Source organism: Aethina tumida, chromosome 5, assembly GCF_024364675.1.
Source record: "Aethina tumida isolate Nest 87 chromosome 5, icAetTumi1.1, whole genome shotgun sequence".
Lineage (NCBI taxonomy): Eukaryota > Metazoa > Arthropoda > Insecta > Coleoptera > Nitidulidae > Aethina > Aethina tumida.
Window position 1 is genome coordinate 10,530,234 of NC_065439.1, and position 27,390 is coordinate 10,557,623.

The window sequence follows — 27,390 nt, forward strand, 5'->3', positions numbered from 1 at the left end:
ATCTATTTAGTACATTCATTTTTTACATAAAACTTATATAATTAGTCGTCTTACATACAATATAAATAAATATCTATCAATACAATATAATTAAATATTTTTGAGCATTACGTCTAACCTAACTAACATTAAATACTAAGCGAGAAAACGTATAGTTTCGAGATAAAAATCAATTTACAAAATTTTTGGCATTGTAGAATTTGAAAAATAAACAAAAAATTAAATTAACTATAAATTCCTTCCTTGTACTATCGGACATCCTGAAACAAAACAAAATTGGATTAACAATTCATAATTTTTAATCTAATCAGAATACTTACTACAAACTGAACAGTGATTTTCATCAGTACCATCACCGCATCCGTCTCTTCCGGAGCAGGCAATCGCGCTAGACCTGCAGCGTCCGTTGCCGCAACGCAGAGGGCAGTACTCAGACAATCGCCGCCGAGCCCTTCCCCTGCAAATGTGCGCCGGCTCATCGCTGCCGTCACTGCATCCTATAATCGCGTTGCAGAATTCATATTCAGGCAGACACTTACCGTCTGCACACTGGAACGTGTCCGCAGGACAGCCTGAAAAAAAAATTGTAATAAAATAATGGTACTACGCCAGATTTTAATATTCTTGAGCAACAATTATTGTGCTCACCGAATAACAATTAAGTTGAATAACTGTTTGCTTGATTTATAAATAGAAAACGTACATCCATTATGCAAATGAGTTCATTAATAATCATTATAACCGGTGATTCACACTCATTTTAAAAATTCAGTTCGTACCTTTTTTACCGGTGGCCTGACAGTCTTGTTCGTCCTCGCCGGCGGGACAATCTTTAACTCCGTCGCATCTGCTAGCCCGCGACACGCACTTTCCGGAGCTCCTGCATCTGAAAGCTTCCGCCGGACATCTTCCGCCTTTGCAATCTTCATCCGATCCGTCTCCGCAGTCTTTCCTGCCGTCGCACACGAAGAACCAACTGATGCACGTCCCCGAACTCCGACACTGAAAAAAAAAGTTTCCGTAACCGGTTGTGGAGCACAAGGCCGTCTGAAGAAGGTGAAACGCCAATTATCTGTCCGTTAGTGCGTACGGTTCGTTCAACCTCACGTGGGTAATTCGTAGTAAATCAGTTGTGTCGTAATTTGTTACTTGTCGTTAGGACGTAAATCTTGTCTTGCAATGGGTGATAGCGATCTTGGAATTGAAACGACTTACTTGGAAGGTACCAGGAATGCAGCCTCGGTTTCTTGCGGAGCATCCGGTTCCGTTGTTTCTGATGGCACAGTCGCAGACACCCTCGACGCACCTTGAGGAAGGGTCGGCTGCTCGACATTGAAGATCTGTTACGCAGGGAAGGCCTAGACTTACTGCTTCATCGGCTTTTTCCACTCTAGTCCTAATTCCTGTTGTTGTTGGTGCGGCAGCTGTTATTTTAACTTTGAATTAATATAAAAGCAAGGAAAAGTTTAAGGGTAGTTTTGACTGGTTTCCGTTCTCAGCAGGAATGAGACTAGTTCATTGGCCTTCAAGAAAAACTTTACAGTACTTTCAATTTCCCATGAGTATGACAGTACGACAAAAACTTAATTACTTCAACAATTTCCTGCGTTGACAAATCGGAAGAGCAGCAGAAATCTGCAAAATTAATGCAGAGACTAATTATAACGATAATTTAATTGGTGATTCTTAAGGTGGTACCATAAATCCCACGCCATCTACCAACTACTTTTTGTTCCATTACTGTAATTACTCTCACGTTTTCAGATTACTACACCTATGAACTATGTAGAATCCTGCAACTTTTCAATGGTAGTTGTATAATGCATTTTACCCACTTACCTAACAAGTAAAGACTTATCAATTTGGATCTTTTTATTAAGTAATAACTGTTATTCAGTGTTTGAAAAGAGCCACTTTCGTATAGATCCATTTTTACACACCTTCGGCCTTGTAGAGACAACAATATGCCGGAATTCCTGAAGGATTATTACTAGTTAAATTTCGATTTCTTGTTAAAAACAACCAGATAATTATATTTCAGATGACGCTGTTATTTTTTGCCGGTTTGTGGGAGAAGAAGATTGTTAATAGTACACTGAACTCGAATTTTACAGTTTGATTAATTTTCTAATCAAGGTGACCATATTTGGCTTCTGGGAAGCCTTGTTTATTAAACAATGTTTAATGCATCATTCATATCGTAATTACCTGAACGCTAAATATAAAAATTCAATGGGAAATAAATTAATTGGGAAATCATAAATATTTAGGACTAATTGGACCTCGTAATTTGTTACGGCTTCATTTTTTAATTTGAGTTATATTTAATAATGATTTTTTATTTTTATTTTTGAATGAATAACTTCCATGGTTGCAAGATTAGAGAATTTTCTTTTCTATTGGAGTTTTTGAATTAGCTATAAATATTCAACATCGACAATTCCCATAAGTTTTTCGTCTGCTGATGAACGTTTATTACCTACAAAACCCATACAAATCTACCCTATTTAAATAAATCATAGTAGTGAAGTCGATTGACGACATGAAAATAATTACTGGTCGTGCTGGGAGACACCACGATAGTCGTGGCCTCCGGCTCCATCGTCGTCGTCCTCAACCCCACATTCGCCCTCGTGGTTGCATCCTGCGGTGAGACAGTTGTCACCACTTTGGGCAGAACTGTCGTCGTCCTCCTTTTCAAATACCCATTTTTGTATTTGATCCTGTGCCTTGGGGTTGTGCGATAATTTTTAGGCGCTGAAGTTGTGCGGATCCTTTTTCTTAAACCTATAGAGGCAGGTTTAGTAGTGGTGGCGACGGGTTCTGTCGTGATTTCTTCTATGAACAGATTCGTTGTCTTTAAGTCACCGATTGTTGTGGTTGTTGGAGGTTGAGTTGTTGGCTTGTTAACGGTTGTGGGTTGGTCATCCTCCTTTTTCTTATCAACAGGCGTGCTACTGTCAACGATAATGTTCGAATTGATGTCCGGTTCGGTTGTGAGAACGTTAACGGGTGTAGTGGTGGCTGTTTTGGTTTGGAAGGCCGATCGCACGCAGGAATCCCCCAACTGTTTGAAGGGCGAATTGCACTGGCAACGTCCGAACAAATTGGGGATGAGGAAGTCGCAATGACTGTCCGCCGTCCACAGTCTGCAATGCGCGTTGCTGTAGCACACGTTTCCCGGCCTGGCGGCTGCAAACGAAAAAATAAAAATCAAACGAAAACATAAAATGGCATTGAGCACGCTAATTAAATGTGCATCGATCGCATTCCCCGCATTGTTAATTGGATTGTCTGGAAAAATGGCGAAAACTCGATCGATTAAAATAAAAATGAAATGAGCACATTTCCAAGTCGTCTTCTGCACTTGATCCATTGTTCGTGACGGGCAAGATTGATGGGCACATGTTAACGTCTGTGCGTTAATGCTCCGCGGCCAATTTGTAATTCAAATGGGGGGAAATTAACACGACACGTAATGGAAATACAATTATTTAACGCGGAAGCACAACTGGATAAAAAGAAATTGAAATATGATGATGTACAATAGAAATATTTTTTTGTAAAGTTTAAGGCGGGAAGATAGACTGGTCAGTTTCGACGTAGTGTCACTTTTAATTAAAGTTCATGTCAGTGATTCCTTAAACATGATTTTAGAAATATTCCCTCCAGATATAGTGGATCTTTTCCGTATGTGCCTTACTGAAAGCTATATAGTTTGGAACAACAAGTTCTATGAACAGATTGAAGGATTAGCAATGGGCACTCCTCTTAGTCCAGTGATCGTTAATTTCTTTATCGATAAGTTTGAACAAAAAGTGATTGTGACTTCCAAACACAAACCTTCTGATTGGTATCGTCATGTGAATGATACTTTCGTGATATGGAAACATAGACAAGAAAAACTAGATAAACAACATCCATACAGTTTTTGTAGCAAAAAGGAAGATTCAACACAGTCTTAGGTCTGCCAAAGATAGGAGATACCATCAAACAGCTTCTGGGATATCGGACTAGAATTAAGGAACACAAAGGAAACTGCATCCTAGGACAAACAGACAAGCCATCTGTAGCTGAACATGCACTGTTAGATGGAAATCATAAGATAAAATTCCAAGATACACAATTGCTTGCCCGACTACTGGGTATCACAAGAGAATGATTAGTGAAGCAATTGAAATCCATAAACACGGAATCAACTTCAATAGAAAAGAAGAAGCATTGAAGCTTGATAAAATATGGACACCAGTGCTCAAAAACACCAAAATCGCTAAGCTCATTAGAATGGCCAACGAACAGAACGAAATTTCTAGCAAATCAGACCTCTGAAGATGTTAGCCACTCGTGCTAGCGAAACGTTAGGAAATAATTCCAACAAACGAGAACCAATAAACCCGAACAACTATTTGTATTGTACGGCATAAATAATTAGTTCAAATTATAATCTATAAGTAAAGCTATTGTTAGAGGTTTTCACAAATCGTTTCACTGATGAGACATTTATCAACTATAATTTAATTATAGAATTCGTCTCAATATTTTGTATACACTGAATTCTCATTCTTCGCCACTTCAACAAAAGCAATTATAGACAATAAATTTCGAAGCAGTTGAACAGGGTCATTAATTAATCATTGCCGATGCATTCTTAATAACTAACAGTAAGTAATTGCGTTTCTTCCGTTGTTCTGCTAATTGACGGGTTTGATGCGTTGCAACGATTCATTTTCTGCCATCCATTTCTGTTGCGTTAAAACTTAATATTATTTGTTGGTGGATTTATTCATTTAAATATTTTCTCGCATAGTTTAATGAAATTTCAATGTTAAAATTAAAGATTCCTCGCCCAATTAACACAATACAGGTTTTCGTCACTTGTTTAAGAATAGTATTTTACACTACAAGGGAAGAAAGTTTGAGATTCCTGATTCCTGAGTTTCTTCCCGTGTAGTGTATACTATTTTTCTTACTATTTCGGCTACGCCTCGGGCAATATGGCGCGCAGGGCAGGAATCTCAAACTTTTTTCCCGTGTAGTGTATACTATTTTTCTTACTACCTCGGTCGAAAGTATGTATTTTGCTCCCCGGTTCCACGACAGAAATAGTATTTTTCTCTTGTAGTGTAAAATACTATTTTCTGTCGTGGAACCGGGGAGCAAAATACGTACTTTCGACCGAGGTAGTAAGAAAAAATGTTTGCTGCCTCGTTGGCGGGCAGTTTGTTAACAACCTGTGTAAATTCGCGCTAGTTGGAATACCGGTATGGTAATTGAACCTGGGTTAAATTAATTGCGTATTAATTCGTAATTAAATTATTATTGGCCGTCTACTCGGGTGGCATCTGTTTCATCTGCAACTCGACCGTGGACACCAGAAACCAATGATAACAATTAAGGTGCATTGTTGTGAAATTCTCATTATCCAGTTTTAATGGCGTGCGTTATTTTTAACGGTTATTCTAACTACTGCCCATTCACTTTAGATCCGATCAGTAATTGATGCACGCAACTTTTGAGGAAGACAATTATTCTTTTTTAATTGTAAAAGATGCATCGCAATTGTTCAATGATAAGTAATTTTTTTAGAGAAAATGAATAAAGGGAATATCATAATTTTTATTCTTATACTATTGTTTTATTTGCATCATTATTTATAATATTTTTTCTATTCAAATAGTTTAACACAATATTTAGAACTTTTAATAAATTTAAATATTTTTTGCAATTTTTAAGTTTACTTTTTTATTGCAACAAAATTACTTAATTATTTTTTACTGAAAAAAGTTATTTTCGTTTTTGGAAAATAATTTATTTGAATAAATTTTTACAGTATTATTAATTTAGAACTTTGAATAAATTTAAATATTTTTTGGAATTTTTAATTTTACTTTTTTATTACATAAAGTAATAATTAATAAAACATTAAAATTACATAATTATTTTTTACTGAAAAAAAGCTATTTTCGTTTTTGGTAAATGATTTATTTGAATAAATTTTTACAGTTTATATTAATTTAGAACTTTTAATAAATTTAAATATTTTTTGGAATTTTAAATTTTACTTTTTTATTACATAAAGTAATAATTAATAAAACATCAAAATTACATAATTATTTTTTACTGAAAAAGAGTTATTTTCGTTTTTGGTAAATGATTTATTTGAATAAATTTCTACAGTTTATATTAATATCATAACATTTTTATATTAAAGTGTGTCATAAATATTATTTAAAAGCATTTTTATCCTTTTTCTAGCTATATCTTATTATTTTGCTGCATTGTATTTTTAGATATTTTTTTTATTAAAGTGGTATTGATTTATTGCACATAACTTTTGAGAAAGACAATTATTCTTTTTTTATAAGATGCATCATAATTGCACAATGATAAGTAATTTTTTTAGGGAAAAATAAAATATTTAGAAATTTTAATAAACTTAAATATTTTTTGAAAATTTTAATTTTACTTTTCTACTACATAAAATATATTTAATAAAACATTAAAGTTACATAATTATTTTTTACTGAAAATAGATATTTTCGTTTTTGGTAAATGACTTATTTATTATATTGTATAATAAATATTATTTAAAAGCATTTTTATCCTAGCTAAATTATATTATTTTGCTGCCTTATATTTCTAGCTATTTTTTTGGTTAAATTGTATATTTTAGTACAATAATTCTTCAAAAATTAGTGTAAAGAAAATGATGTAAGTGAAAAGTGACAATAAATGCATTTAAATTGAACATGAAGATTTCTGCCTTTACTAACATTAAGTAATATTTGTTGCAAAATCCTCATGTAACACGTCTGGAAGAACAGACATTTAACTGAGATGATTAATTCATTTTTAAAATGGGATCAAAAAGTTAGACAGCCTGATCTACATAAATTAAATGAGGATAACAAAATTAGTAATTTTATAATTACCAATACGTTCATTGCACGACACGCAAATGAGCCTTTTATTGAACGTATTGTTACATGTGATGAAAAGTTAGTTGATTACGATGATTCTCGTGAATCTGAACAATTGATTAAAGATAATAAACTTGGTAGCACAATATTTCAAAGAAGTCTTAACTCAAGAAAGAGTGTGATGGGTAAATTGAACAATTTCATACAAAACTTTAAAAAAGTTTAAAAATTATTTAAACATATTTATTTTATTCTAAATTTAAATATTAAAATCATAAATAACATTTCCGACAATTGATAAGTTAATACTACATTACTGGAATTCACAATAATTTTGTATTTTTACTGCTTTTTTATAGTTTTTTGAAAACAGACACGATCAAAATAAATTTTAATAAATCAATATTGCGAAAGGAAGAAGAGCCGACGGTTACGCAACGTTTCTTGAATAATGAAACGTCGATGAAAAGGAAATAATGCGACCACCATACAAATATAACTGCAACCGGATAACATCCCATATAAAACGTACGAAGACACAATGCTCCATTGTCTCATGCCAATGACCATTTTCATCCTCCTGTTCTTCGACTTGTAACATGAAGCTAATAGCAAAAATGCAACTTTGAGTTAAGAATTTATATTAAATTTTCCTAAATTTAATGATTCCTAATTAATCTTAATAAATGTAGTTACTGACTTATGAGTGATCAGGTTAGATAAACCACAACAATAAAAGTATTAATTGTTTAATACTAAAACATTTGTTTTATCTACGCGTTTACATTTCATTTTTTACATAATAGTTATCAGGAAGGAAGACCTTTACAACCTCACTGTATGTTAAACAATCATTTTCTCAATTTTAATTAATATTTAATCATTATTATTATATTTAATAAAGTTATTTATCGAATTAAATTTCATATTGTTTCAATAAATTTTTATTGAATTCTATTTTATTATAATAGCAATAATAGATTTAACAATAAGAACTGGAGAACATAACGAGAATATAATTATGTAAAATAATAATTCCTTCCCATCCAAAATAATCGAAGAGACACAAAACGTGGCCGCCTATCTATGATCTGATTGGGATGCAAATTAGCCGGAGATCGTCTCCATGTCGACGATAATTTCCACTTGTAAAACCATGAGAAAACACGGAGCGGCAATTTTTGGCGAGCGTGGGACTCGGAAAAGAAACGCAAGAGGTAATTGAAAGTGAATGACACTACATCTCCAACAGCATCACCGTTTTTATCAATCATTTATAAAATTATAAACATTATTAGTTTAGTTAAATCATTGCCGATTCTAATAAATTTAATATTTTTTCGGAATATTAATGAATTTTTATAATTTAAATATGTATATGTAATATAAATTTTAATTATTGTTTTAATGAAGTACTTCTTCGAATCGTATTTTATACATTTTTAAGACTTTTGCTTAATCTTATATAATAATATATACATATTTTTATAAATTTATTTTACATTTTGTTAGATTGCAAAAAACATCTTAATGGGAGAATTTAAAGTGGAAAGTACGTTAAAATTGCTACACCTGTTTTTAGATGTTAAAATATATAAGTGAATTAAAGAATTTATAATAATGATCAATTTAATTATTTATAACACAAAATTTTTACAAAACAAAATTTATGTAAATAAAATATGTTTAATTTAAACAATTTAAAACTGTATACAAAAATGTATAATATATAAAAAAATGATTTTAAAATTAATTAATATGGAAAACTCTATAGATTATAAACAATAATAATTTATAATATTTCAAAATTATTATATAGTACAAAATAATTAATAATAATAATTTATATAATATCATTTTTTATATCGTAACTTCTAATATGATAAAATAATCAAATAAAGTTACTTAGGAATTCTAAAACAATTATTTAAGGAAAAATATGGATTTTTGTAAATTAATTTCATAAATTCCAAAAAATTATTTATAATTTTTAAATATTACATATTAAGTCGAAATAATTTAAATATATTTAAATATTAGAAATTAATAAAAAAAATTACTCAATTTATTCTAAATTAAAAACAAATAAATAATAAAATATTAAATTGAAATTTAAAATATTTTAAATAATCCAAATTATGTAAAAAAGAATGAATAAATGAATAACATTTTTATAAAGTAAAACAAAATAATTTAAGATAAATCCTGAATAGCAAAATTGTGTTAGCACAAATATGATGACCGTGTATATAAGAATTTTGAATTGTTTTTGTGAATTGAAGGTAATTTTGTCTATTATTAATTATTCGTTGATGAATTACAGACACTGAAGAATTTATTTTCCATTCCAATAGTACTAATAATCTATAAACTAGTGTTTATAGATTATTAGTTTTTAAACTTTTAGTGTAGATCTATGAATTATTAATCTACGAGTATAACAATGCCACTTAGTTTAATCTAAAACTGTGCTTTTTATATGGTACATTTTAAAATATATTCCAAATAATGGACGTCCCCGAAAATCGTTTGTTTTTAAATAACTTTTAAATTACTAGGTGGAATTGAATAATTTTTAAATTGATAGTAACCAAGTAAGGTTATTTAGTTTGCCAGGAACGGACTAGATTTAACAAATTAATGCTATTTTTTGCCTTCTCGATCACCTGACTTAAATCCATTGAATTTGTGCTAGTCTTTTTATGTGTTCTATCTGAATCCGAGAGATTGCCCACAAATTCTGGAACATCCCGTATATGCATAGCATTCATAGCATATATTACTTATTTGATTTCATATATTTGTATTGATACTGCATTTCCGATGTAAACAATTTATATTGTACTGACACTAATAAGTATTATTATTATTTTCATAATCCATCTTCGTTTTCCTTTTGTCAAAATCAATTAGGTCAACATTTCTTTAAAGTTTAATGAAGCTAGACGAGTCGATTTGATTAGTGAAGCTTGATTAACGCCTACTGGTTTATTTTTACACCGCTACCTGTTATGATATTATGATTTTTCGTGTGCCACATTTTAAAACTATCAAACGATTGGAATTCAATGCTGCAATTATGCGTAACGGTAGCATTTACCTGAAGTTCTTCTATACCGTCAATTTATGCTAAAACACACAAAATCTTTACAGGAATTTCTATTCATTTTTCAGACGAGACAATCTGAAAACCGTTAAACTCCATTGCATAATCAAGTTTATCTTTATAGCTGAATTTGGTATTTCATCGTATTGTGACGAAACAAGTATTTTAATATTAGTAATATTTAATGTTATTGGATCTGTGACGTTATTTTTCCAAGTTTCCAGTTTAGTTTTGTTTTAAAATTAGCATATTTATAACAGGAAATGGGTCGGTACAAAAATTATTTCAGCAGGATACTCACGTCCCAGGCATGTGTGTTTCCTGAACTGCAGGAAACCATCGACGCATCGACACGCGCCGTCCAAACAGCTACTGTTCGCCACCTTCAGGGAGCACTGTTCAGCCACCACGCAGTCGTAACCCAATAGGGTTGCTGAAAAATTGAAAATATGTTTATACAGTTTCCCATTAGGAGTACCGAACAACAAGAATGTGAACGTTCGTTAGTGCCAAAGTGGTACACTTGTCAGACGTTACTCGAAGTACCGTACGCATTGACGACTTGTTTACTCATTACAGAGATAAATAGTCGCAGTGGAAGACGTCCGCGTATGCACCTCCAGTACGGTACCGACACCTAATAGAACGACCGGACTTTTGCATACTAAGAACACATTCAACTGTACGGTACAATCGGATATAATTAACCAGTGTATGTGGTTCGTATCGCCATTATTCTGTTGAGCATGTGACGCGTAAAAAGTTTGCATAATCACTAATTTAATTGCGATTGGTACTGTTAACATTGATGGATGAATGATTTTTTCTCGTCCCAACATTCGTCCATTACGTTTAATTTAAATTTACAAAAAGATTTTCACGGTACCATCGTGTGTTTTAGTACGAAGAAACTGATAACCGTACATACGTAACCAGAACGAAAGAGTTCGATGTTCCGTACGGAGAATGGTGTTGGGGTACTACTTACATTGGAGACATGTGGTCTGGTTGACGCGGGCGTAAAACGGTTGACACGAGCACCGACCCTTGTGGCATATCGAGCCGGCGATCTCCTCGCGACACTCCCAATCGTTCGCGCACTCGTCTCCTAATGTGCGGGTCGCACCGCAAACGTGTGCTAATACCTTAAACAAAAAATACACATTTCAATTTTCTCACTTTTCCTAATTAATATAAATGATGACATTTTAAAGAACTACAGAAACACCTTAAAATTCTTTAAATATAATATTTTCAAAAACTACAGAAATTAAATTAATTTAATTTACAAATTTAATAAAAACTTATAACTTAATAAAATCACGTTAATTTTAATAATAATTTTAAATAATTAAATTCCATCCCTGTTCCCCTAATAAATATGAAAAAACTTAAGACTTAATTAATTTAAGACATAATAATTTTTAAACCTACAAAAATACATAATATTTCAAAAAATACAGAAATTCAATTTAAAAATTAAATAAAAACAGACATACAAAATTATGAAAACTACTAACTACTTATAACTTGAGATTATGAAGAAATAAATACCTTTGATTTTAAAAACTTCTTAAATACAATCATGTTTATTTTAATTAATCTTAATAATAATTTTAAATAATTAAATTCCTTCCCTATTTCCATATTAAATAAAAAAACTTAGTCAATTTAAGAGATAATAATTATTAAAACAACATAAATGCAAAATAACTTTTTAAGCACTTTTCACATTTTTCTATTAATAAAAAAAGTAAATTAATGGAAAAGAAATTATAATAATTTTAAAAATTACAAAAATAATTTAGTTTAAAAAGTATTTAGTTAAAAAAGTAATGTTTATTTGCGTTTTACTGAATATAAAACAAAACATAAATTCAAGAATTAATTAATTTAAATAATAATAAATAAAACATAAAAATAAAATATTATACAATATTAAGAATTTCTTAACCATAGTTTCCATCTCCATTAGTAGTATCAAATTAAAAAAAAAAAAACTTGAAGAAAAAGTTGAAGAATTATTTAATATAAATGACAACAATTAAAAAAATAACTAGATAAATTCTTAGAATTATAAACCATAATATCAAATTTTCCTGATAATTATAAAAAACAAAAGTGAGACTTTTCCTCTCGTTCATTAGTATTCAGACCGTAATCACAAGTAAATCAGGGAAATAATGCTCAGAGCAAAACCGTATAAAACACACACGAGCGATTAATAACACTGCATTAAAAACAATAGTGGGTGTTTTGTTAATGCGTCTGCAGGAAAACTTTATTATCACGATCCTGCATACATAACAATTATTTACCGTTTTGCCCGTGGAAAACTTTCGCCCGATAGATAAAATTATATTAATACCTTCGTACAACTTTTCCTTATAAAAACGTTTAATATACAGAGATAGAATTCAAAAGTTTCGAGACTATATTTTTCCAACTCGAGACGTCGACGGGAACTTTCAGATAAGTGAAAGAAGAAAAAAGGCTACGTGTTTTAATTTTAAAATAAAGTTTTTAAACGTATTAAATACCTGTTCGACGTATTTAGTTTGGGAAAAGTTCCGTTTCGAGTAGCGGTCCCACCCACAAAAGAACGCTTGAATCACTTATACATTTTGGTAATCGGCCTTTTTATATTGTACAAATAAACAAGTGTGTAAAGTGGGCCACTTGCGTTGTTCTGTTGATGTTGTTGTAAAAAAAGTAGAAAGAAAATTGAAAATTTTGCAACATCGCAGAACAATAAAAAACGCGTAAATCACAACAATAAAAATTTAACAGGACTTCATAACAGTAGTTAGTGAAACACCAATCTGTAATAAATAACTTAAATGATTTATTTCCTACTGTAAAACGCGAATAACGTGAAAAAAATAAAATGTGAAAAGGTCACTGGTTCGTCGTCCCTTTGGTGAGAATTTCATAAAAATGTCACAAATTGTTGTAAGCACCGCATGTTGCAACGGAACGTCTTAAAGTAATGGATGGCCATGTAAAACGAGTTGCATTCGTTTATTTCGAGAAATCCATCATTAAAATCGTGCTGGGCTGTACATTCCAAGGACATAAACCGTCACAACCAAACACTTATAACAAGAAATGAATTTTTTGTTAATTCAATTTCTTTCCTTTTGCCAAGGTGTCTTTGTATTTTTTATTTTTATTAAATTATTATGGAGCAATTAAATTTACTAAGATTGAAGAAAACCGCATGTTTCTATCTTATACAGTGTCCAGATATCCTTTAAGTTTAATATAAAGGTTAAGGGTTTTGTAACCTAACGTTTCTCTAGCACAAGTGGCTACCATCTCCAGAGGTCTTTAGTTTAGTTTGTGTCTCTTTAGTGTTCTACAAAAATAAAATTTGGCTAATCATAGTTTATTAATTTATATATATATATATATATATATATATATATATACATATATATATAGGGCAAAAAAATCGAAAAAAGAAGAATAGTGTAATTTCTATTTATTTGTTTCTTTTTGTAGGATATTGAATGTTCTTCAAAAAAGTTTCTTACAGTTTTTTTATAACTGTTTTGAAGTCAAAGTTTAAAGAATTTTAAAAAATTACGTTTTTTAATTAATTTTATAACTCGTAGATAAGTAAACATCATAAAATGCCCTACATATACTTTTGTTGACTACAAAAAAGGTCTCCTGTGGTTAATCGATTACTTTGACTGTTTAGGAGATATTCGCATTCCAATCCCAATGCGTACTGATTTTAATAGTTTTTTAATAAATATTTAAAATTTATCCAATTATGTGTTATTTCTTTGGCCAATCAAATCAGACAGAAAAAGCAAATACACCTATAGAATTTTGAAATATGTTTATATACGTACTGGACAAATATTATTTCCCTGCATATATAATAATTAATTTTCTTCTACTCGTATTAGTCATTTTTGAATAAGGAAAGCTGGGTTAAATAGCTTTAGATTTTAGAATTATCTATGACCCATTAGCTAAGGGATATGTAAAAAGGTTAATTAAAACATAAAATAAATATGTAATTATGTCATAATTCTTATAGTTTAGAAGATAACGAAGATAAAAGTTTAAAGATTTTGAAAAAATTACTCTAAACTTTTAAATTTTATAACTCGTAGATAAGTAAATATTATAAAATGCCCAACATATATTTTTGTTAATCGATTATCGATTGAGTATTTAGATGATACTCGCATTCAAATCCCAATGCGTACTGATTTTAGTAGTTTTTTAAGAAATATTTAATATCATCCAATTAACCTACAGAATTTTGAAATATGTTCATAACAATTAATATTCTTCCATTCGTATTATTCATTTTTGAATACGGTAAGCTAGGTTAAATTTAGATTTTAGAATTAACTATGACCCACTAGTTAAGGGATGTGTAAAGAGGTTAATTAAAACATAAAATAAATGTGTACTTATTGTAACTCCATTTATAATGATTATATGAATTCAAAGTGGTGATAAAATAACAATTAATATTTTAAAAATTCTAAGTGAATCGAAAGGAAAAAGTAAGAACGTTTCATTCGGTGCATAGGATTCAGGTGACCGGGATAAACGAGATGCAAAATAAAAGAGCGATTGGTGCGTTTTAAACATCGTTTTGCTCGACAGATAATCGTTTGATGGATTTGTCACTTTCACCTGCGAACGGAAACGCGTTTCGTTCGATCGAATCTTTAATAACAATGAATAATTTCAATAAATATAAAGTGCTGTTCTTTTATTATTTTTCTTTAACACAAATAAAACACAATGGTGTTTATGAACAAAAGGTATCTTTTGACGTCTTTAGGTTTTTTGTGAACTTTAAATACAAGACGAACGGTAATATTTGTTTTGTGCTTAAAACAGGTGTAAAAATGTTTTTTGGGGGGAGAGTCAAATGTTTGTCTTTTACCTGCCTAAAAATTTGATAAACGTACCGATTGTGAGTACCGAAACTAGACAATCGGTTCGTGGAAATTAGATAAAATTCCGCCGGTGCATTTTCCAATATTTCCCGTTCGAAAACACAGATTGAATTTTGCAGTAATAACGCGGCGGTGTAAATTTATGTAATTACATCGGCGGGGGATTTTAATTAAATACGTCTCCGCGTTGATAAATTGCAGTCAACATTCGAGGGTTTATCCTTTTAATTGTGTTTTAATAATCCCCGAGCGGGAAATACCTGCGGCTTTTCCTTTTTCCACCGCCCCGTTTGTGTTGCGTGCGTGCCGTAATTAAATTTCACTTTTGATTGGAAACTTCGGTGGGCGGCCGGACGGTTTTCCTCTTAATTATTGAATGGTCTCACCGAATTAATCGATACATTACATTATTTTTGCGCCGTTACGTGCATTCCGGCAAACGAAACGCATAAAAAGTTGGAAGAAACGAGTAATTGGGTTCGGATGAGGCGTTTTCAAAGGCCGTTGCGTTGCGGTACTGCAACTATTAGACTAATTACGGTCCATATGGCGTAAATACTTTACTACACACGACGCTCAAATCTACTTACCGCACAATATTTTTACAAGTGTATAGACGTGCGTCAATCACTTCCTCTCGATAAAAATCTAACTGTTCACCCAATTTTGTTTTTACCTACAATTCTTTAATCTAATAGTGAAAACCGCAGTTTTCTATCATTCACAATAGATGTTAAAAGTAACAAATCAAAATTTAAACTATTCATAATTCTTTTAATATGTATGAATGAACTATGAAACAAATATTTTTATTATATTATTATATTAACAATCTCTGAATATTTTCTCTACTGTTCAAAATTTAGATGTTTAAATTAATAGTGACAATATGTAGTATATTTAATTGAACGGTAAAACAGTATTTTTAAATATTTCCTTAACTTTAATCTCATAGATAAATTTGTAAAAATTTTATCTGATAAACATTCCTATTAATTTTATAATTTCTCTGAACAAAAGCTCATTATTTGTGACGACACAATATATTTAAATTAAACTGAAAATAAGTATTTTTTTAATAACTATTTATTCACCACTAATATATTCTTAAAATTTTAATCTAATCTAATCTTAATAAGTATCTTATACAGTGTCCAGATATCCTTTAAGTTTAATATAAAGGTTAAGGGTTTTGTAACCTAACGTTTCTCTAGCACAAGTGGCTACCATCTTCAGAGGTCTTTAGTTTAGTTTGTGTCTCTTTAGTGTTCTAAAAAAATAAAATTTGGCTAATCATAGTTTATTAATATATATATATATATATATATATATATATATAGGGCAAAAAAATCGAAAAAAGAAGAATAGTGTAGTTTAAGTAACTATTTATTTACCAATAATATGTTCGACTTATAATTGTACTTAGAAACATACTTTTAAGCAGAACACTCAAAAAGTATATCAAATCTTTAAACTGAATAGATCAATTTTGAGGTAACAACAATTATTCAATTCAGTTATACTTATATTACTTTTTAAACTGAAAATAAAGATTTTCACAGATAAATTTGTAAAAATTGTATCTGATAACATTCTTAACAATTTTATAACTAATAAATATTTTTTTAATAACTATTTATTCATCAAAGCTTTAAACTGTATAGATCCATTTCGAGGTAACAAAAATTATTCAACTTTTCAACTACTTTTTAAACTGGAAATCAAAGATTTTCATAGATAAATTTGTAAAAATTTTATCACATAAACATTCATTTCTTTTTCATAGATTCACTGAACAAAAACTCATTATTTGTGACGACAAAATATCTTTAAATTAAACTGAAAATAATAACTATTTATTCACCAATAAATAAGTTTTTTATTTGGAACTACTCAATTTATTTCAATTTTTGAATTGTGAAAAACATGATTTATATGTATCAGCAATTTTAAATTATAAGCACCTAAAATAAAAACAACATTTTCGGAACAATTTTAGAGTAATTTCTGTCCGGTTCACAATTTCACAAATATCATTTTAATTTTTAATATCATATACAGTGCGGCCTATTTGAAAGCGAGACACTCGCATAAAATTAATATTTCTTGTCCATTTGAAGTATGATAATATATATTTATAATACAAATCCCAAATCTATAGGATAATTTTTTAGGTATGAATTAACAATTTTTTTTTCAAAAAATCTAATTACTCCACTAGATTAAGCACCCCCCCTTAAATGGGTATATACCATAAAAAATTATGTATATTCATAATGCTGTTCTTATTCTTTTTAATTAAGTAGTATATGGAATAAACTCTCAAAAATAGCACGAATTATCTTATTTTTCACCAAAAAGTTGATTAAAACGAAATAATAAGTACAAATTTTATGAGAGTGTCCTGTTTTCAAATAAGCCATACCGTATTTAAACATATGTTTAATAGAGTGGTTTATTAAAGTAATAGCATTATAAACGCCTATAATAACAACATACGAATGGACATTTTTGTTACAAAATTTTAAAATATTTTCTCCTCCATTCATAAATTTAACAATTACATAGTTAACAATAACAAAAATAAAAAAATAAAGAGTTTAATTTTACTGAGGATTATTTGTTTTAGGCTGGCAGAAAGTAGAGCAGCTTATGCTATTTAAAGTTTTATTTCTACAAATAAATTTTAATTAATATTTTAATTAAATCTAATAATGGGGTTTTTACTATAGATTGTAAAATTCCCATTATTATGAATAACTTCCAAACACCTTTTTTCATGGAAAGTAACAGATGGTCAATAATATTTGGATCCATATTTTGTTTATAAATCAATATTTAAAATGCCCGATAATCCAAACTTTAGATGCTTAAAATAATAACAAATCTTTGTTATTATCTATTATCTAATCAAAATTAGGTATTTTTACAACTCTCAGATTTTCTTTACGGTTCACAAATTTTCAAATATTTTTATAATTCTTGATATATTTAAAATTATGTGTTTTTTTTTTTAATTTAAAATTACTGTTATCTAATTCATTTTTAAAAACATGTTATTAATGTTTTTACTTGTTAAATAAAAAAAGCCCGACAACTATAATGGTGCAAATGAACATTCACACCTTCAGTCATTATTTATGCATGCAGTTACTTACAATCAATCAGTCCAACAAAAAATATGAACGCCAATCACAAATAATTGAGCGGTAAATAAAAATATAACGTAACTGTTTCCTGAAATTATCCAACGCTCAACGCTCAAATAAACCAACATATGCAAGTTGTAATTGCGGTTGCGTGAATAGATTCCGGTTGGAAGCTCGGAAAATAAAGTAATTGAGCATGTCAATCAGGAAACTGTTAAATACCTTGTGAACTGTGCGAATGGACTATTTACATTAATCGAAACCGAGTGTGCCGCCCGTTTAAAGAACTGACCCACTCAATTGACAGGAAAATACACACATTTCTGTATGCAGAAGTACAATTGAAGGAATTCTATCAATTAGTTAATTAAATTTTTACGCATTGGATCTCGCGTAATTACGCCGAACGCATTAATAAGTACATTCATAATTAAATTTACAGTTTTAGTGAATTAATTGAAACGTTTAGGATGACATTGTTCATTTGTTCATCCTCTTGTTACCTTTGTAAAACGCGATTCCCATTAAGCATTATAAAGAGTGAGGAACTAGTTTTCAGTCTTTGCCTTTTTCGTGAACACAGTACTTTTGGACAAGAAATGCTGATTAACTCTGTTTTTGGTACACAATGGCAGGTTTTTCTCGTTTCCAGCTAATTAAATGGACAAAAGAGTGGATGGGGTTGTTTTAACTTGCCTGTAAATTATCCAGCTCGGATCGGCGGTTTTCTAATAAAATTACACATATTAGTTTTAGCCTATTTAAGTGATTTAACAATTTTTGTTAAACAGTCATTTATAAATGGCGACGAATCGTGACCAAGAAATTATACCTTTTAGCGCGAACCTCTTTAATGGCTCGATAATGATTCGAAATTATAACAATCGAACACTGTCGGTTTCGCTCTTACATCTCGATACAGTACGAAACTGGCTCGGAAAATTGGTTTTTATTAATAGTGGCCGAGATTGGCCTTTCTTTTGTGCGCTGCTTACAGTTAAGTGGAATCTAGATGACGGGAAAAAAATCACTCGGTTTTGTGTTGAGAGGTGAAAACAATGCTTTATTAAGACGAGATTTGATCTAACTCTAATTAGGTTTGAACCTCAATTACTTTACGTTTTACACACCTTATAGAGACTCCAGCCAATTCCAATTTAAGTGCTGAATACATATTAAAAAAACCTATTTTAAATTTAGCTACTACGGTTAAAATTGGTATAATCGGATTTGATCATTGTTTCAAGAAAATGGCAAAATGTAGAACAATCTCAGAAAATTATCTCAGCTGTACATTTTTTTGTAAATATTTTTATATAATGTCTTATTATTATATTATATATTCATAAATATATTTTTAAATAAATGCACAATAAATATTTTATTTATCATTCACCAATTTTAAATTTAATATGTTCAAAATTATAATGATACAAATCGAAATTACGTATTTTTTTGTACAATCTGAAAAGATTTTCTCTAGTGTCCTTAATTTCTTAAATATGTTCATAATATCATGTTAATCGAATGGTGGAAATCGTATTTTTTATTTTTATAAATTCTTGAAATAGCATCGTAGTAATAACAATTATCCATTTTAGAAGTGAATTCAAAAGATTTTCTCTAATAGTTTCTTAAATGTACTTACAATATTTTATTATTATATTTTCAAAAATATATTTTATCTCATTTTTATTTTTAAAATTATAAATTTTTAGAACAAGCTCAGAAGATTGTCTTTATTGTCCATAGTTTCTTAAATATATTTATAATATTTTATTATTATATTTTCAAAAATATATTTAATCTTATTTTTATTTTTAAAATTATAAATTTTTAGAACAAGCTCAGAAGATTGTCTTTATTGTCCATAGTCTCTTAAATATATTTATAATATTTTATTATTATATTTTCAAAAATATATTTAATCTCATTTTTATATTTAAAATTATAATTTTTTTGAACAAGCTCAGAAGATTGTCTTTATTATTCATCATAGTTCCTTAAATATAATTACAATACTTTTTATTATATTAAAAAAATATTTTTATCTCGATTTTATATTTAAAATTATAAATTTTTAGAACAAGCTCAGAAGATTGTCTTTATTATCCATAATTTTTTAAATATATTTATGACATTTTATTATTATATTTTCAAAAATATATTTAATCTCATTTTTATATTTAAAATTATAAATTTTTAGAACAAACTCAGAAGATTGTCTTTATTATTTATAGTTTCCTAAATATATTTACAATATTTTTTATTATATATTCAAAAATATATTTAATTTCATTTTTATTTTTAAAATTATAAATTTTTAGAACAAGCACAGAAGATTGTCTTTATTATCCATAGTTTCTTAAATATATTTATAACATTTTATTATTATATTTTCCAAAATATATTTTATCTCATTTTTATACTTAAAATTATAAATTTTTAGAACAAACTCACAAGATTGTCTTTATTATTCATAGTTCCTTATATTTATAATATTTTTTACTATATTTTCAAAAAAATAATTTATCTCATTTTTATATTTAAGATTATTAATTTTTAGAACAAGATCAGAAGATTGCTTTTATTATCCATAGTTTATATTTTTATATTTTTTATTATTTTTTATTTTTTATTATCGTATATAACATTATAACAAAATTTTTCAATTATTTTTTAATGTAAATGACTTTATTTCTGGTTTGCAGTCGTTACAGTAAGAAAATTTTGCATCCAGTTAATAAAGGTGGTGGAATGGAAATTTTTGGGGGAAGGAAGTCGATTATTGAGGTAATTAATAACTCCCTCGGATCCAAAACAAGAGCTCGTCAAACAATCCCCCGGTAATTTAAGTCGCGATAAGGGCGCATCCCGGCCGCTTTTGAAACGTCTAAATCGCCTGCGGATACTGATGAAAACCGTCGCGCGATCACACAAAACTTTAGACGGATTACCGGTATTTAAACTCCCTCGAAGATGGAAATGTTAAATTGTTAAGTAAAAGGGTCGCGTCGCTCGTGCAGGGGTTGATAAATGGCGGCGCTAATCTCGGCCTGCAGGAAGCCGACTGACTGATTTGTTTGTATTTCGGGCGTCTTCTCGTTCACGTGGAACGGGGGGTGGATTTATTGCGTCCACTCATGCGGACGGACACTCGTAATTAACATCCAGCGCCGGATGGTAATTAAACCTGCCAGTCGCCGATGTCTTGCCCACTTCTTCGGATGAGAAAACCTAATTATCTTCAGCCACATTCGCATTAATCTACCTACCGGCGAAGTAAGTGTTCGTCACTTTGCAAAATTATCGTGTGCTGAGGGTTGGAAAAATTAGTCAGGGGGTGACAGTACTGTCCGCAAATGCGAATATTATTGCGCCGTCACACTACGAATAATTCATTATTTGAACAACTGTTGTGGACGGTAGCTCACGCTCCCGGGGGAGCAATTGCGTCCGTCACGCCGTAAATGATCTACGACCCTAAAAATTAACCGTCTACTTAGCTTAGTGCGCGATTGCTCTTTAAAAATACACAATCTAATCACATCTCATCTCGCCCTTTCGTCCACAACGACATGCTTGCTTGTTTTAATCAACACTGGAACAATCTTTTATGCTGGTTACACCTCATTGCGACAAACTCAAAACAATGTCAATATTTATGTGGACAAAAGTTGAATGTTATCGATTAACAGTGATTGAGATTATTGGATGCAAGCGTACCACTTGTTCGGATGACACATGTGAGGGATGGTGGTTTATCGGGGGGCAATGAAAGCAAGTGTGTTGGGGTCAATGCGTGCTGATTTCGCGTAATTCAATTCCCCGTTGTGTGCGTCTCTTTTGTTGTCGTTTAATTGCGTCGCTGTTTTCAAGTTCGGTATGTTGTTGCACATTTAATCATTCCTAAAAGATTTCATTATTCATAGGTAAATGTTTTATGAACGAAGTTTGAAGTTGACTGTTGTTTATTAAGGGAGAGTGCAATTTGATTTATAGTCTGCAGACACTCCCTAATATGGCTTTTAAAAAATCAGATGAAAAGTGAGGGTTCTCAAATGGAGGAAATAGACTCAAACACAAGTGGAATCGAATTTCATATAAAGTAAACGTTCACTCCAAGGAATCGGAACAATATTGAAAGGGAAACGAAAATGTAATTAGTCGGGGGAAAATTGTTTTTTGTCTTTGCTTCTAAAATACCCTTTTAACAACATTCTTAATATTATGGTGTCTACATAATAAAACACAAAATCATAAAATTACAGTTTTCTGTAATTAATTCGTCTTAACTACAAAGGAATAATTAACGTTCGAGCAGGTTTACTTTAATTTTATACTATGAAATTCCAGATTAACTTTCGATTATAATTATAAAGGATAGGTGTGTCACCAAAGATTCAAGTACTACTAAAATCTACCGTTAGGTTTTGAGTTAAAATTTAAGTGCATAACATATGGCACTCATAAAAAAAAATCACATTTGTCTATATTTTGAACAGGAATTAACCGTTCGTTTAGCATGTTATGTAATATAGTTCCTCTCTAGAATGTAACCCAACAATGGATTGGACAAAGAGCTGTTACCTGCATACCATTGATTACTGAGAAAATAATGCTTACAATTGTATCTTTTTGAAATGTGCACGAATCTTTTCAATTGGTGTATGTTCAGGTAAAGGTGACCTAAGCATTCTGAGACAAAATTTAATTTTCTTTTATTTTGGCCCAATTCTCAAGACCACCAGACTTACAATAATTCATGACCTGCCTGGACAACTACAAATATTCCATTAGTTACACGCAGAATAATTTTTAACCAACTTACTAAACTAATAATTGAATTGAACCGGAATAAAATTAAATAGTTTCAAATACATATATAGAGTGTGTCCGTTATGAACGACATCGATGTTACATGGGCGTTCATAACAACCCATTAAACACCACAGAAACTCGTACAATGAACTGCGACTTAAGGCAATAAAAACCCATTAAAAAACACGTACTTGTACCAAATGACACACATTGCAAAAATCGGAATACGTTATTTAAATAAATACCGAGTGGATTGGAAATTCGATCGCAATAAAAGGAAATGGTGTAACAAAACGATGCCCTTTAGAACAAAAAAATCCTTCGGGATGATCCTCCGTTGATCCTGGAGGAGTGGATTTTTGGAGTGTCCGTAATAAAATGCCAGACAGGAAGTACATTATCTCATGCATATTCCGATTTTATGGCAGATGGTGGATAAATGAATCACGGACCCCATTTTAATAGGTCATAAATGAACGAGGATTCATCGAGATCAAGGGATGGATTTAGTGCACTAAAAGCGAATCAAAACAATTTCCGATGTGTGTTACTACAAAAAATACTTTAGGTCACAAACCGAACATTAAGCAGGTCGTTAATAATCGGTCATTAAAAATAAAAACGAGTGAGAAACAGTCTTGAAATGTTAACATTTAGTTAGTTTTAACGCAGGATGTCGAAGTTGCGTTTCAATTACAAGTGAGAATTCCCAAGACGAGACGCGTTATTTTGTAGTTTGCATCAATTGCACTGCAATTAAACGTGCCCATTTTCTTTCTTTCTGTCTGTATACGTGTATGTATGTGTGTATATATGGGAACATGCAACAAAGATAATCATTTTTTTTCCATTTCAGGTAAAACACGAGGACTTTTTGAAATGTGCAACTTCCCATACGTACCGTTGCTCGCATTGTTCACTCTCTTAATTAATGTCTTGATTTAATTAAACGCGGATTGCGGAGTTTTGCTTATAATTATGTGAATGCCGATCCAATGTCATGGTTATGATGGATTTTTTATTACGAAAATTACTCTTCAAACTGTGCTTTTATGTTAAAAATATTTTTTAAATATTTAAAACATTTTGTAGCTAAATGTAAACTAATATAATATAGAAATTAATATAAAATTTTAATCAAAATCAATAAAATAAAAAAAAAATTATAACCAAAAATGTCCTTGAAGATCAAACTTTTACTAAATTTTATTATAATTAATGAATTATATGAATTCGTAAAAAAATTAAAAAATATATTTAATATTAACTTAAATACAAAAACTATCGAAAAATATTATTATAAAATAATAGTAAATAAAAATATTACCACTTTAATAAATAATTTAAAAAATTTACAAAAATAAATAAATTTATAAATAATGGGTCATATTAGTGATAATAATCAAAATATGTATCAATTTGAAATTTTTATAGCAATTATAACTTGACTTAAACTACTTTTCTAATTAATTTTTAACAACATTTCATTTGGTTTTGCCGGATGTTAAATTAATTCTATTATTATGGTACACCCTGTATATATTAAGATTGAAGATCTAACTAAAAACTATAAGGAACTATTATTAGTACACCCAAATTTCATACAAGGTGTTGGTTACTTGCGTTTAATTTGAACATCTTAAAATTTCAATAACTTTGTCATGGTGGTGGAATACCATGCATATTTTAATATAATTGATTTGCATATTAAAATAAATATAAAATTTGTTTTATTATAACGTGTAAGTCGAAAATGAAGTTTTCAGTAACAAAATTGGCCGCTTTACAGACATTTAATATAAAAAATGTAATAAAAATCAATAAAATAATGATAAAAAACTTATTCTACAAAAATTCCCAAAAATATCCTACTAAATTTTATTACAATTAATAAATTGTATGAATTCAACAAAAAATTAAAAAAATATATTTAATATTAATTTAAATACATCAAAAATATTTAAATATTAATGAATAAAAATATTTCTATAACCATTTTAATAATTAGTTAGGAAGAAATCTCAAAAATTAATAATTTTAAATCACAAAATATACTTTTCAAGTATCATATTCAATATATAAGGTGTTCATTAAGTAATGGGTCATATTAGTAATAGTAATAGAAATATGTATGGATTTGAAATTTTTATAGTAATTATAATTTGACTTTTCTAATTAATTCTGAACAACATTTCATTTATGGTTTTGCCGGATGTTACATAAACTCTATTAATTTCAATGGAATACCCTATATATTTTAAAATTGAAGATCTAACTAAAACTATAAGGAACCACTATTAGTACTCCGAAACTTCATATAAACTTTGTCGTGGTGGTGAAATACCATTTATAATTAAATTGAATATAAAAAACTAATGTTTTAACATGTATATTCTGTATAAAATTTATTTTATTATATTTTAAGATGACCATTAGTTAACGTGTATGTCAAAAACGAACTTTTCAGCAACAAAATTGGCCACTTTGCTGACAATTTTGTTAAACCATCAATGTCAAAATATTTGGAAAAAAAAATAATAACTCAAAAATTATTAAGTTTAGCTATTAGACATGGTAAAGCAATTTTATTTGCAATTTCATGTCCAATATAAAAATATAAAATTTTAGATAGTATTTATCTTATTTTTTTATACCTTGAAATATCTAATTGCATTTAAAATATGGCACCATTTATTATTCTAACAACAAAATTGGTAGGTAACTACTCTTTTTCAGGCAAACCTGAATGACAAACGTTCTACTTGTCGGAAACATAATAGTTGTTTAGCAAATTTGTTGTTAGAAAGCTGAATTTATGTAAATAGTGCAACAACGCATCATTTTAATTTTCTAAATCCAAATATCTTGAAAACGGTCACACATATTTCTGGGTGTACCTTTTTCAACTAAGAAGATTGGACAAACAATATTTTTATAAAATATTAAAATATTCCAAAAAATAAAACGTACATAAGCGACAGAGTCGTAATATATAAGAAAATAAATCAAAATTAAACTTGTAGAGTTAAAAAAATCCCTTTTACCAAATGTTGTTCCAAAGGACTAGTTTATATATGTTACTGAATAAAATCGAGAATAAAATCTTAAATTTGACCACCGAAGAGGTGAACCCAATTATGTCATAACTTTTTATCATAAACTATGATACATTGGTAGTGGGGTATACCCTTTACATACATATCATGCTCAGGTTTTTTTACTTTTAAAAAGATATTTGTTCCTGAAACATGAAACATTTTGCGTGTTGACTAATACGCCCTGATCTTAAATAACCGTGTGAAACATTTTGAGATATCAAATCGCAGAAACGCGTTAATAAAATGATTGGCAAATGTGGGAGTTAATTTTGCGAATTATCAAATTGTTGTTAAAATGTTATACAAATTGTTATATAATTTTGGCCTTCCGCAACGTTGCGGGATCACTGAACGCGGATTTAACGAACTGCACAAATTAAATTTTATTTTAATTGGTTCCAATGATATGGATTTTTGTTAAACTGATTGATGACAAATTAAAATTGTTGGTTTGTACTATTATTGTTAGAGATGTTTTTTTAAAGATCAGTTAACTTAAATTTTGGTTAGATTCAACAAAGCTACATTTTTTATTTCTATTTCTATTTTGTCTCCAATTACATTACATATGTTTAAATTATATATAAATAAAACGTATTAATATTTAAACTCAAGAAATATTTTTTATATTGATATTTCCATTTTTTTTAATTGGTTAAAATTAATTTTTATTTATTCAAAAAACTTATTTTTATTTAATTTTTTTAACTATAATATTACAAAAATATTTATCGATTTGAATAAAATTAATATTTATTTAAATGTAAAATATAAAAATTGATTTATATTTTAAATATATTTTTTAAATAAATATTTTATAAATAAAAAATTAAAAAAAAATAAAATAATAAATATATTTTAATAAAATTTTAAAATGAAAATACATTTTTCGACTAATTTATTTATTTTGTAAATTTTTATCTTGTCCTTGTGTTTTATCACCTAACTAAATAAATTATCTATATCGAACATAATAATGCATATTAATATTTGAATAATTTTCAGTGACACAATTGAATTTTAAATTTAAATAAAAAATATTAGTATATTAAAACTTACCACTATCAAAACCCCACAATAAATATCAGTCAAAAACCGCATCTTGACGAACCGCACTTCAGTACCGACCCTTAAACATGCACACACCACAAAAAATAAATCCCCAAAAAATAATAAATATTTCGCGCGTCAAAAAAAGTGTCCCGCGCGTCGCGACGTCCGTGATGAATACGTGCCAGTGCCTCGACGACTGAACGGCGTCTTCCGGAGCGCGATGCTTAAGTCTCGTCGTCCGGACCGTGAATGAAGACGGGGGCCCCCTTTTTGCCGCTCACGCTCACTTCACGCTCGGCCGTCACGAGT

The 27,390-nt window shown here is 29.4% G+C and overlaps 1 protein-coding gene across 1 annotated transcript; it reads right to left on the reverse strand.

The window, feature by feature from the left end:
• Position 1: 1 nt before the first annotated feature.
• Positions 2-27,337, reverse strand: LOC109595977 (uncharacterized). The gene is made up of 8 exons (XM_020011426.2): positions 27,088-27,337; positions 11,015-11,171; positions 10,328-10,459; positions 2,557-3,192; positions 1,216-1,424; positions 780-1,002; positions 321-572; positions 2-260 (listed from the first exon to the last, which is right to left on the reverse strand). The coding sequence occupies exons 1-8, from the start codon at positions 27,127-27,129 to the stop codon at positions 229-231; spliced, it is 1,683 nt and encodes a 560-aa protein (XP_019866985.2). The 5' UTR covers positions 27,130-27,337; the 3' UTR covers positions 2-228.
• Positions 27,338-27,390: the final 53 nt, after the last annotated feature.

Coding starts and splice junctions, on each gene's coding strand:
- LOC109595977 (XM_020011426.2), bottom strand. CDS start 27,129: ATGCGGTTTTTGACTGATATTTATTGTGGGGTTTTGATAGTG. Junction 11,172..27,087: donor ATTGTGGGGTTTTGATAGTG/GTAAGTTTTAAT, acceptor TTTTTGTTTAAG/GTATTAGCACACGTTTGCGG. Junction 261..320: donor AAATCACTGTTCAGTTTGTA/GTAAGTATTCTG, acceptor GTTTTGTTTCAG/GATGTCCGATAGTACAAGGA.